A 10,464-nucleotide genomic window follows, 5' to 3' on the forward strand; every position below is an offset into this window, starting at 1 on the left:
CGAAGGAGAACGACGCAGGGAGCAAGGGACGAGGGATCTGTGCAGATCGGCCTCCCGAGCAGATCCCCCTGCCAAATCAGAATTAAAATGCAGCCACGTTCTCTGATCCCAAGGCATGCTTGCTGCCTGCACAGCTGTGGCAGCGCATCCTGTGCGCAACAAACTCCTCCTGTCTCCTGCAGCGGCTGCGGTCCCCGCCGGCTCAGAGGGTGGCAGCCCTCGGGGTGTCCCCACAGTCTGCACCCGGCTGGGGACCTTCAAGAGTGACCTGGGCACTGCTGAAGAATGACAGGAGGCTGAGGGACATCACGCCAACACCCTCGTGGTACAACTAGCTCCAAGGCAGCCTGTGGCCCCTCCAGGTGCTCCTGCCTGCAGGTGAGAACACGGCGGCTCTGCTGATGGCAGCGAGGGATGCGGGTGGCTGCAAAATGAGGCTGAGCTGCGCCTGCTGCTGTCCCGAGGCTTCCCAGAACTGCTGCTGAGGGCCTGGCTCACTGAGAGGGGGATAAGTTTAGCAATGGGGAGAGCTGGGGGGGTTACAGGTCCCAGTTTAGAGCGGTGATGGCTGGAGAGCTGTGGAAGAGGGACAGGGGTGCGGTGGGGTCTGTTTTTGGGAAGATGAGTGGAAGGGGCAGCAGGCAGACGTGTCCCTGAGGAGTGGAGGTGGCCTCACCTTTTTTAGGGGTGCTGGGAGCTCCTCTTTGCACGTCCCCAGGGCTCCCGTAGGCTCTGGAGGTGGTGGCTCTGGGCACCCTCCTGGCGGGTGCAGTGGCAGGGCGGGCAGCAAGCCCCAGGCACCTCTGCTCAACCATTTTCCAACCCAAACCCAGCAGCTTCCTCTGCTCCTCGCACCAGGAGCTCAGCCCCGCCACAGCCCGTGGTGTGCCCCAAGGCCGCAGGGACATCTCCCACCAGGGGACTGTGGTGTCCCGTCACTGCTAGGGGGAAATAAGCCTGGCAGAGCACCGTGGGCCTGAAGAGCAGCCCTGAGCTTTATTTGTACGGCGCTCAGCCCAATTCCGCACGTCTGCCACCAGCCTCAGGGCAGGGCTGGGGTTTTCCACGCAGACGCCAGCGAGCAGAGCTCCCAGAGACGTGGAGGAAAGCGGGACAGGTCCGAGTGACATTTTATCCACAGCAGGAAAGCAGCAGGGACCGACACAAACACAGCATCCTGCCAGTCCCGGATCACCCCTCACCACCCCATCGCTGTCCCCCGGGCTGCGCAGCCCCCCCTGAGGTCCCAGCCCCCTTCCCCAGCCCCCTGAGAGGCAAACTGCACGAAGGGGCCCTTGCAAAGAGCAGGGCCCCAGCACCCCGGGGAACCTCACTGGGCTCCATCCCGCTGCGGGGAGCACCTCTCCGTGCCAGCCTCATCCTCCAGGCACACACCCAGGCCAGAACCGGCCCCTATAGGGTCAGACATCCCAGCCGTGGCACACGCAGGGACTTTTCTCGTTCCAGTTGCACAGAGGCCCCCCTCAGATGATGGTGACGGCTTGCAGCATGTCCGCCAGCACGTAGGAGCTGTCCCAGGGGCGCCCAGGCTGCTGCAAGGCCCCCTCCAGCACCCGGGCTCGTGCCCCAAGCTCTGTGGGGTCGCGCCGCCCCTCGGGGCTGGGCTGGCAGAACAGGATCTCGTTCACCTCCCCGTCGATGCGGCGGGCGTAGAGCAGGGGGAAGACCTCCCTGAGGACGGTCAGGACAGATTCCTTCAAGCGGGCGTCACGGCACACCAGGTTAAGCACGAAGACTCCTGCAGCAGGGCAAGAGGGATGTGGGATTCAGAAGAGCAATCTGCAAGCCCTGAGATCCCCCGCACAGCACCCCACTCATCACCTCCCTGCACACACACAGCCCAGCTGGTGCCACCAGCTCTCTCTCTCTCTCACACAGCCCCTGGCAGCACGACGAGCACCCTCGGCCCAGCTCCACGTCCCTGCCACCGCCTGGTACCTACCCAGGTACCACCCACACCCGCTGCCTTCCGCACCCTTTCTTCGCACCCCCGGGGATTTCTCAGCCCGCCCGACCCCGCAGCGCTGCAGCCCATCCGCTGCACCTCGTGCTCCCTTTCTCTGTGCCATCACAACGCCCACTAAAACCACCCGGAGCTGAAATTTAGGAGCAGCAGCTTCTAGATTGGCAGCCATCCTGGCCACGGCCACTGTTTTTCAGGACGAGGAAGGGCGGCACGGCCCCGTCACTCGGATCCTGCCCAGGACCAGCGAGCCCACCCCGGGGACTGCAGGGGCACCACCAGAGCCCCCCTCGTACCTTCTGGCTTGAGGATGGTTTTCACTTTCTGCAGGAAGGGCTTTTCCACGAAGGCTGGGGGCGGGCAGCTCATCCCCACCGTGAGGTCTTTGCTGTCCACATCAAACATGACGGCGTCGTACTGGGCTGGGGCTGCAAGAGGGAACGCAGAGACTCCTTATTCCTTGGGGCAGGGCTGAGCCACAAGGCGAGGAAGCAAACAGGGAGGTCAGGGCGTCCCCTCTGCCATATTTCAGCCGTTTCTCTCTCACGGGGTTTCTTTGGGAGGTCAGGATGGATGGAAGGAGAGGATTCAGCAGCCCTGGACCCCCGCCCCAGCGTGCTGGGACGCTCTGTGACACGGTACCTTCAGCTGCCAGCTTGGCCACGTAGTCCAGGCCATCGGCTACGTGCACCTGCATCCGCTCGCCCTGGGAGAAGCCAAACCAGCAGGTGGCCACCTCCAGCATGCAGGGGTCGATCTCCACCACGGCCACCTGGGCTTGCGAGAAGTAGTCGTGGATGAAGAGGGGCAGGCTGCCACCGCCGAGCCCCACCACCAGCACTGCAATCGGGGATCCTGCCAAAAGAGGGCCCGGGTGAGCCCCCAGCACAGTTCCTGCCTCCCCAGCCACCCGCCTGCCCCAAAACTGCTGCTGGCAGGGCGCTGGGGCTCCACGGGCAGGAATAGCCCTCCCCACCTCGTCACCTGGGATGGGGTCAGGGCTCCCCAGCAGGCAGAGCCCCGCCACCATGGCTTTGTGGTGCTCGCAGCACAGGTAGCTCTTGTCGATTGCCATGGGAGGCTCGGCAGGGCCGGCTTTCTTCTTGTCCTTCCTCCGTTTCTTCTGGCCTGAAGGAGAAGAAGTAAGGTGAGGCTGGAGGCAGGGGCTCTTACAGGGGACTAACCACCCCAACCCTGTCCCACCACCAACACAGAGAGCGAAAACACTCCCACAGCCACGCTGGGACAGGGCAGAGCAGCTCCCAGCAGGACTTTTCCCTTCCTCCTGCATACCTGGGGGAGGCGCAGGGGCCAGCAGCCTGGCCTCCGACTGCACCACGTTCCTGTTGCTGAGGAAGACGAGGCGGCGAAAGTAGCAGGCGTCGTCCCCCTTGACGTCCTCCACCACGTACTCCCCGCTCAGGGGGCTGCTGTCGCAGTGCCGCACCGTGCGCACCCCGATGTCCCCTCCCACGGACAGGAAGGGCACCTGCAGGGAGAACGGGGACGTGGGGCAGCAGCCAGGCTGTGGGGCCCTGCCCTGAGCACAGCTGGAGGGTTGGGGTGAAGCAGATGCTCCTGGGGGGCAGTGGGATGAGCTGTGGGCAGTGCACGGGGGACACCAGGCATTGCAGCTCGGTCTCCCTAAAAGCAGAGGAAATTGGGGCTGGCCGAGAGGCTCCTGGCCCCAATTTTGGGGTAGCCAAGCGAGCGGGCTCACCTGCTGCCGGGCGGGGAGGCCCGGCGGGGCCAGCTCCATCACCTTCCCCGACAGCTCCGCCTGGATGCTGGCCATGCCCTCGTAGCGCTGCTCCCTGTGCAGGGCCACGGTCACCAGGCGGCCGAAGCCAGCGCTGGCGGCCAGCTGCCTCCGCCCGTCCTCCGTCCCAAAAAGCCACTCGGTTTCTCTGCCCTGCGGGACTGCAGACGGGGGCTGCGGTCAGGAGAGCCCCGGGTAGGTGCTGGCCCCCCACGACCACCCCGGCCTTCAAGGGAGGAGCTGCGGGGTACAGAGAGGCATCACGAGGAGGTACCGCTGCGTGATGCGGCCTCGCACCTACAGCCACGCTCCACAAGTGATGATCAAGAGCCAGGGCCTTCTGGCAGAGCCTGACGCAGCTCTGGAAATATCTGTCCCGCTGCAGAGCTAAGACCTCAACCAAACCCCCCAAAAACGAGCCATTTCCCTTTTTAACTCCAACAGGACCAGGACCACTGCCGGTACAGCAGCTCCTGGGTGGAGCAGTGCCAGGCTGCAGGCAGGAGCTGTACTCACTGATGAAGATGGCGAAGCGATTGTCCCGGGAGGGCTTCACCGAGGGGCTGTCGACCACGTGCAGCGTGTAGCGAGGCCTCCCGCTGACTTTTTCACACAGATCCAGGGAGAGCTGCTCTCCGCAGGGGGTTTTGCTCAGCTGGCTGCAGAGCAGGGCGTAATGCTGCCTGTCCCTCACCGCCTCCACCAGCCGCTCCGCGCTCTCCATCCGCATCGGCTTGTCCTGCTCCTCGGGGCAGATCTCCAGGATCTGCTGCGCGGAGCCAGGGATCTTCTTGAACTTTGTCATGACGTACACAAAGACAGGCAGGACGAACTGCTGCTCGTCCCCGCTGCCGGCCACCTCGTGGACACGCACCACCCAGCCTTCCTGGGAGAAGTATTCCACCGCCTTCTTGAGCACGTGGGCCTGAGCCAAGGAGACGCAGAGGTAGCGCCCTCCGACCTGCAGGACCCGGCTGACCTCGGCAAACATCCTGTCCACCTTGGACAGAGTGGCCTCCTCGTCATCGGTGAGGATGGCATCCAGCGTGCCTTTGTCGAGGACCACCTGGAAGTGGGCGTCAGGGAAGTCCATCTGGAGCACGTCCATCAGCAGGTAGCTCATCTTCGGCCTCTTGCTGGCGCTCCGCTCCTGCATCTGACGGATCACAGCCTCGCTGATGTCGATGTTCACGATGTCCTCGCACATCCCCGTGTCGTACATCTGCTCGCTCAGCTCCGAGTTCCCACAGCCAACCACGAGAACCTGAGAAGGGGGACAGGAGCAGCAGTGATGGTGAGAACACCCTGAATATGCATCCCAAAAGCATTTTATAAGCAAACACCATGGGCATCAGCAACGAGCTCATGGAAAGCTGCACCTGTAGGACCTACAAACCCACCCTCCAAGGCCCTAAAATAATATTTTTATAGAGACAAGTCACCCTGGCACAGAACGATGAAACTACAGTGCATATCTCTGGGGGAATTATGTGTGTTTCAGCCCCCAGAGCCCCGTCCTAGGTGGACACGTGGCCCTCTCCTGTGCTCTTGCTTAAAGGGCACTGGAGGCTTTGCATGTTTTGGGCCGGGAGCTGACACCGCTTAGGGCACCACGTGTCCCCTCGGCGAGCCAGATCTCCCTGTGTTGCTGAGTTAGGGGAGGATGAAGCAGGGTTAAAGCTCCCCCAACCACACACTCAGAGGACGAACAAGCACAGCCTTCCATAGCAGGACGCCACCCGAGTTAGGGGGGAGCTCCCAGGCGGGGCCAAACCCTGCTGGGCCTCACCTTGTCGCGGGGCCGGATATACTTGCGCAGGACGGGGCAGAGCTCGGGGAAGGCCCCGTACCACTCGAAGGGCCGGCGGCCGCGCTGGCGGAAGAAGCGCTCCCAGTACCGGGCCGAGCCGAACTCGGCGGGGCCGCGGGGCAGCAGCTCCATGGCGGGGCCCGGCCTCGAACCCGCGGCCCTCCGGCGCCGCCGCCGCCGCGCCCCCCCTGCTGACGTCACCCCCGCGCGCGGCGCGCCCGTTCCGCGCAGCCGATTGGCTGCCGCCCTCCCCTCGGCCGCTGCCTATTGGCTGAGCGGCGGGAAGCGCGCCAAGTTTGCCCGCGGGTGGCGCGCCCCGACCACGCCGCGCCCGGGACCGGGACCGGGACCGAGACCGGGACCGCGAACCGGGGAGAGGCGAAAAAGGAGCGGGCACGGCTGGGAGGGAGCAGCTTTAATAGGGGCGGGCCCGGGTGCCGCGGGAAGGGCCCTAGGGCAGCGCGGAGCCGCTAGCTGGGGCCGGTGGGGGGCTCCGCGGAGCTGTTCTGGAGGAAGAAGGCGGAGAGCTCGCTCAGCGCGCGGTAGCGGTGCGAGATGGAGTTCTTCACGGCCTTGGGCAGCTCCGCGTAGCTGGAGGGGGGAGAAAGCGAGGCAGAGTCAGCAGCTGAGGTGCTGCAGGGCATCCCCCCGCCCCTGAGAACCGCCCCCTTCGTGTGCAGGCCGCTCAGGGGGTGGCAGTGATACACACACCCCCAAGGTCCATCCCAAAGCAGGGTTCCCCATAACCCCATTCAAGTCTAGGCAGTGTTTTCTCCTTGTCACCATTCCTTGTCAGCACATTCCTCTCCACACGGTAACAAAACGCAGCCTCAACCCCTTCCTTTCCCTAAAACTTCCCTAAAGGGCTACAGACAAAAAGCGACTCACGTCTGGTCGTAGCCATCCGGCTGGAAGCAGGGATCCCAGCCAAAATCTCGAGGGCCTCTGGGCTCCACGATCAGCCCCTGCCATGAGAAAGCCAAAAAGCCCTGTGAGTCATGGGGCCTCAGCACTCCTCTTGCTTCCCTTCGAAACCCCGTTGTCCTTAAGAGAGCTGATAAGTCACAAAAGCTGCATTACAACCCACCCCGCATCAACACCTACATGTGTCTGGCCTTTGAAGAGCTTCACGGGCTCCTCCGGGTTTCCAGTGCTGAATGCAAAGGTGCAAAGAGCGTAGGCAGATTTGTCTTCAAACCCAGCCAGCAGCTTGTACAGGCCTGAGCAACACAGAGAGGGTCCTGGTGTCAGGGCGTTCCCAGCACAGCACCACACACCCACCTAGAGAGGGCTCACGGCAGCTTCTGTGGAGCCCAAGTTACACGCAGAGCAGCGCACAAGAGGCAGTACCTTCTGGTTTGAGCTTCTCCAGGAACCATTTTCTGAAGGAGAAAAAAAAGAGGAGACGACTTTTTGATATTAATACTCAGAAATAAAGGCATCCTTGAGGCACTGTCATCTATGTTTTCATAGCTCTTTGAATCCCTCTGAAATGTACTGTCAAATCACCTCATTCTGGGCTCTTTACCTAGCTCTTAAGCTAAATGGGACATAGTAATAAAAAACGTGGGGTTTTAATTAACTGCCACACTAAGGTCAAAGTAAATAACTCAGTTCCCACTCATGAGCACCAACAAGCTGAAGTACATTCCTCAATTCAACTTGTTCGTGTTTTACATCCAGTTCTAGTGCACACATAACTAGATAAAGCGTTAATGCCTTTGCTTAGCTCAGCAGAGCCTGGAAGAGGGCAGTGCGGAATGAAGTGAAGGACACAGACCAGTAATCACCTCCCTGAACCTACTGATCCTGGTGCATGGAGCATCAGTCCCCCGTGAAGCACATCCCGCCAAGCTGCGCTCCTCACTCTAAACAAGAGCTGAAGGAAGTTCCCACCTACTTACATGTACGGCCCTGGAAGCCCCCCCAGGGCATTGAAGCACAAGCAGGTATCCTCTACTATAACAGGTCCCCGAACCTACAGCAAAAGTTAGAAGCATTAGACCTAGAGGAAAGCACTGCCTCCGACCTTATTATCTTATTCAAACCCGTTCTCGTGCTTCCAGGATAACAGGGACATCACAAAAACCCAGCAGCCATTCTGTCACCTCAGTGAGGGCCCTCACCAGAGGGACACAACCAAACCCTTGCCCTCCCCAGCAGGCAGAAGGGAGGGAAGAGTGGCAGGGAAGACCTCTGGCCAGGGAAAATGAGCAGAGCTGTGCAGTACTGCCCTCACGGGGGGCAGGAACAGTGGGATGGGGAGAGGGAATGCTGAGGCCACGAAGATAAAGCTGTGTTTTCCGTGAGCCCCAATCTTCACTCGTTTATTATTTAAAACCCGAGGCAGCTTTAGAAGGCGACCGTGAGGAGCTGATGTAAAACTCTAAGCCCCACAAATGTCGAGGCTGCCCTGCGGGGCCTGCCGTGTCCCCACAGCGCTGAGGAGACACGAGAGGCCCCCACACGGGGCACCCCCGAGGAGCACCAGCACCGGGGCCAGCACAAACACCCAGCACCCGGCAGCAGGAGGCAGACGGGACGGCGGCGACCTGCCGGGCGGCTTCGCGGCACTTCTGCACGGAGATCTCGTCCGGCTCCCCCTGGTACTCGGGCACTGCGGGCCGGGACACGGAGTCTGTTAGCCATGGGAAGAGACGGAGGAGGAAGAGGAGGAGGAGGAGGAGGAGGAAGAGGAGGAGGAGGGCCGCCCCCCTCACAACTCACGGTCGATTTTCCTGGCCACCAGCGCGTACGGAGAGGAGTCCCCGAGGATCTGCACGACCTGCGGGAGGCGGGCGGCCCGTCAGCACCGGGACCGGGGCTAGGCCCAAAGCCAGGCCTAGGCCTCAGGCCTGAGGCCTAGGCCCGGGCCGCCGTTGCTAGGCAACCGCGCGTTGCTAGGCAACCGCTCCCCCCGCCCCCCCCCCACCTCCTCCAGCTTCTTGGCGTTGCCCGTCACGAACACCACGCTCCGCCGGGCGGGCGCCGCCATCTTGCCTCGCGCCTGCGCGGCCGGCAGCCAATCAGCGGCGCCCGCCGCCTCGCCCCTAGCAACGGGCAGCCAATCGCGGCTCAGCTCGGGGGCTCTCGCGAGAGTTCCGCCGTGAGGGGAAGGTCGCCATGGCGACCGCGGGGTGATGGCGGCCGCGCCTCAGCACGGCCGGGCCCGGGCCCCCTGAGGGGAGGCGGCCGCGCCCCGCCCCGCTCCAGCCTCGCCCCGGCTCCGGGCAGGCCCCGAGGTTCCAGCGGGGGCCGAAGGAGGCGCTGCGGCTTTGTCCGAGCTCCTCCCGCGCTGCCCCGGCCCTGCTGCGGCCTTGGGCCTCCCTCCGCGGGAGGGAGCTCGGGGCGCACCTGTGAGGGCCGCTGGCAAAAACAGGGGGAGCCCGAGCCGAGGGCACGAGGCGCTGCTGCTGGTTTGTACGGAAACAAATCGGTCACCTCTCTGCCACAAGGACACTGCTGGCTGTGTGCAGGGCCCTGGGAGAGGAGCTGAGCCCCGCAGGAAGGGGGCAGCAAAGGCTGGTACTCCACTAGGAGCAGCCCCACTGCAGCACCCAGGTCCCCTCTCCTCATTTGTTCCTGTTTTCCAACAGGGTTTCTAAAGGGAAGCCTCCTTCCCCCTGGCCAGAGCAGTGCCTGGAGCCAGGAGCATGGAGACCTGTCCTCACCTGCCTCAGCGTGTAGCCAAACATCTCTGTAGCCCCCTGCCCATGAGCACAGGGACCCCAGGGTTCCTTCACAGCAGTGAGCCTGGGAAGAACCGGCGCTGCAGGAGGAACGTACAACACCAGCCAAAGCATGCCATTCCCTGTGAAAGGCGATCGTGTGGAAAACAGCAGCTAGGGAGGAGATCTGTCATCTGCACAAGGAGGAAATGGGTAAAACAGACCCTGCACCCGGGTGATGGAGTTGTTTTTGTTGTGAAATCTCCTTCATAACATCTCCTAAGTGAAAACCAACCCCAAAGCACTCAGACGGCTTCTTCCCAGCACAGCTGGGAATGACAACCCCTCCCAGTCACTACAGTTCCCTACATAGTCTATGTGGGGACTACAGAAGCACTATAAAGACCAAGGCACTGTTAAGAACACAGGGAGGACTGCTCTGTAATATACCTGAGCCCAGATATCTTAATGGTATTTTCAGCCTTAAAAAGAAATCCATAAAACTTGCTCAATTAATTGTATTACTGTTAGAAGTTAGTGGCCAGGACTGTTGATTTACTGCTGCTGCTGTCTCTTGGTTCCGTTCCCCAGCCAGAGCTGGTCTCTTCAGACAGTCTGTGCTCAGGACAATGCTGGCATTCAGTGACTTGAGCCCCAAACAGACCAAAACCTAATCCTGGCAACCCAGAGGAGAGTCCTGAGGGCTGTGGCAGCTTTCTGCCCTGCCTCCCACGTACAAACACTTGCAACCCAACATCCTGGGAGATCCTGGGACCCAGCACTGTTGCAGATCGAGGTCCTTCTGTGGGTGGCAGCAGGAGATACAAGACGGGGCTGGCAGAGAAAGGCAGAGGTGGTGGCAAGGCTGTCCAGCAGCAGGAGTAAACCCGCTCTCAGGCAGCAGGAGCAGGCACAGCACATCCAGTACAGACTCATGGGGCTGTTAACTCATTTTCCAGCTGGCAGGAAAAGGCACCCTGAAGACCTGCCACCCCCCCAAGACAGACACCCTCCCTCTTCGTCTGCCCTCTCAATCCTTTGCAGGTGATGAGCAGCTGGAGGCACAGCCAAGGTGATTTTTATCACTTCCACTGAGTGCACGATTTTGCCCTTGGGGCCTTCAAACAGGGCTACGCATTAGGAAGAAAATCCCAGCTCGGCTTTCGGATTGCCACCTGGAGTGAGCAAGCCCCATGGAGGGGAAAAGCCCTGTTTATACATCAGCAGGGCAAGTGGAGCTTGT

At 61.7% G+C, this 10,464-nt stretch overlaps 2 protein-coding genes across 2 annotated transcripts; both read right to left on the reverse strand.

Moving 5' to 3' along the window:
• Positions 1 to 1,263: 1,263 nt before the first annotated feature.
• On the reverse strand, positions 1,264 to 5,717 carry METTL13 (methyltransferase 13, eEF1A N-terminus and K55). Its single transcript, XM_082766558.1, has 8 exons — positions 5,533 to 5,717; positions 4,260 to 5,007; positions 3,705 to 3,904; positions 3,278 to 3,473; positions 2,969 to 3,112; positions 2,627 to 2,839; positions 2,281 to 2,412; positions 1,264 to 1,759 (listed from the first exon to the last, which is right to left on the reverse strand). The coding sequence occupies exons 1-8, from the start codon at positions 5,683 to 5,685 to the stop codon at positions 1,485 to 1,487; spliced, it is 2,061 nt and encodes a 686-aa protein (XP_082622684.1). The 5' UTR covers positions 5,686 to 5,717; the 3' UTR covers positions 1,264 to 1,484.
• Positions 5,718 to 5,945: 228 nt separating this feature from the next.
• ITPA (inosine triphosphatase) lies at positions 5,946 to 8,559 on the reverse strand. Its single transcript, XM_082766676.1, has 8 exons — positions 8,486 to 8,559; positions 8,281 to 8,338; positions 8,106 to 8,170; positions 7,458 to 7,531; positions 6,904 to 6,935; positions 6,658 to 6,773; positions 6,442 to 6,518; positions 5,946 to 6,144 (listed from the first exon to the last, which is right to left on the reverse strand). Exons 1-8 carry the CDS (start codon positions 8,546 to 8,548, stop codon positions 6,024 to 6,026), a joined length of 606 nt encoding a protein of 201 aa, XP_082622802.1. The 5' UTR covers positions 8,549 to 8,559; the 3' UTR covers positions 5,946 to 6,023.
• Positions 8,560 to 10,464: the final 1,905 nt, after the last annotated feature.

Source organism: Aythya marila (assembly GCF_965140915.1).
Source record: "Aythya marila genome assembly, chromosome: 8".
Taxonomy (NCBI): Eukaryota; Metazoa; Chordata; class Aves; order Anseriformes; family Anatidae; genus Aythya; species Aythya marila.

Excerpts from the sequence above, each read along its gene's own strand:
- ITPA (XM_082766676.1), bottom strand. The coding sequence starts at position 8,548 with ATGGCGGCGCCCGCCCGGCGGAGCGTGGTGTTCGTGACGGGCAACGCC. Across the intron at positions 8,339-8,485 it reads ACGCCAAGAAGCTGGAGGAG|GTCGTGCAGATCCTCGGGGA; the intron begins GTGGGGGGGGGG and ends CGCCTCCCGCAG. Across the intron at positions 7,532-8,105 it reads GCCGCGAAGCCGCCCGGCAG|GTTCGGGGACCTGTTATAGT; the intron begins GTCGCCGCCGTC and ends CTTTTGCTGTAG.
- METTL13 (XM_082766558.1), bottom strand. The coding sequence starts at position 5,685 with ATGGAGCTGCTGCCCCGCGGCCCCGCCGAGTTCGGCTCGGCCCGGTAC. Across the intron at positions 5,008-5,532 it reads ATATCCGGCCCCGCGACAAG|GTTCTCGTGGTTGGCTGTGG; the intron begins GTGAGGCCCAGC and ends CCCCCTTCTCAG. Across the intron at positions 2,413-2,626 it reads GGCCAAGCTGGCAGCTGAAG|CCCCAGCCCAGTACGACGCC; the intron begins GTACCGTGTCAC and ends TCCCTCTTGCAG.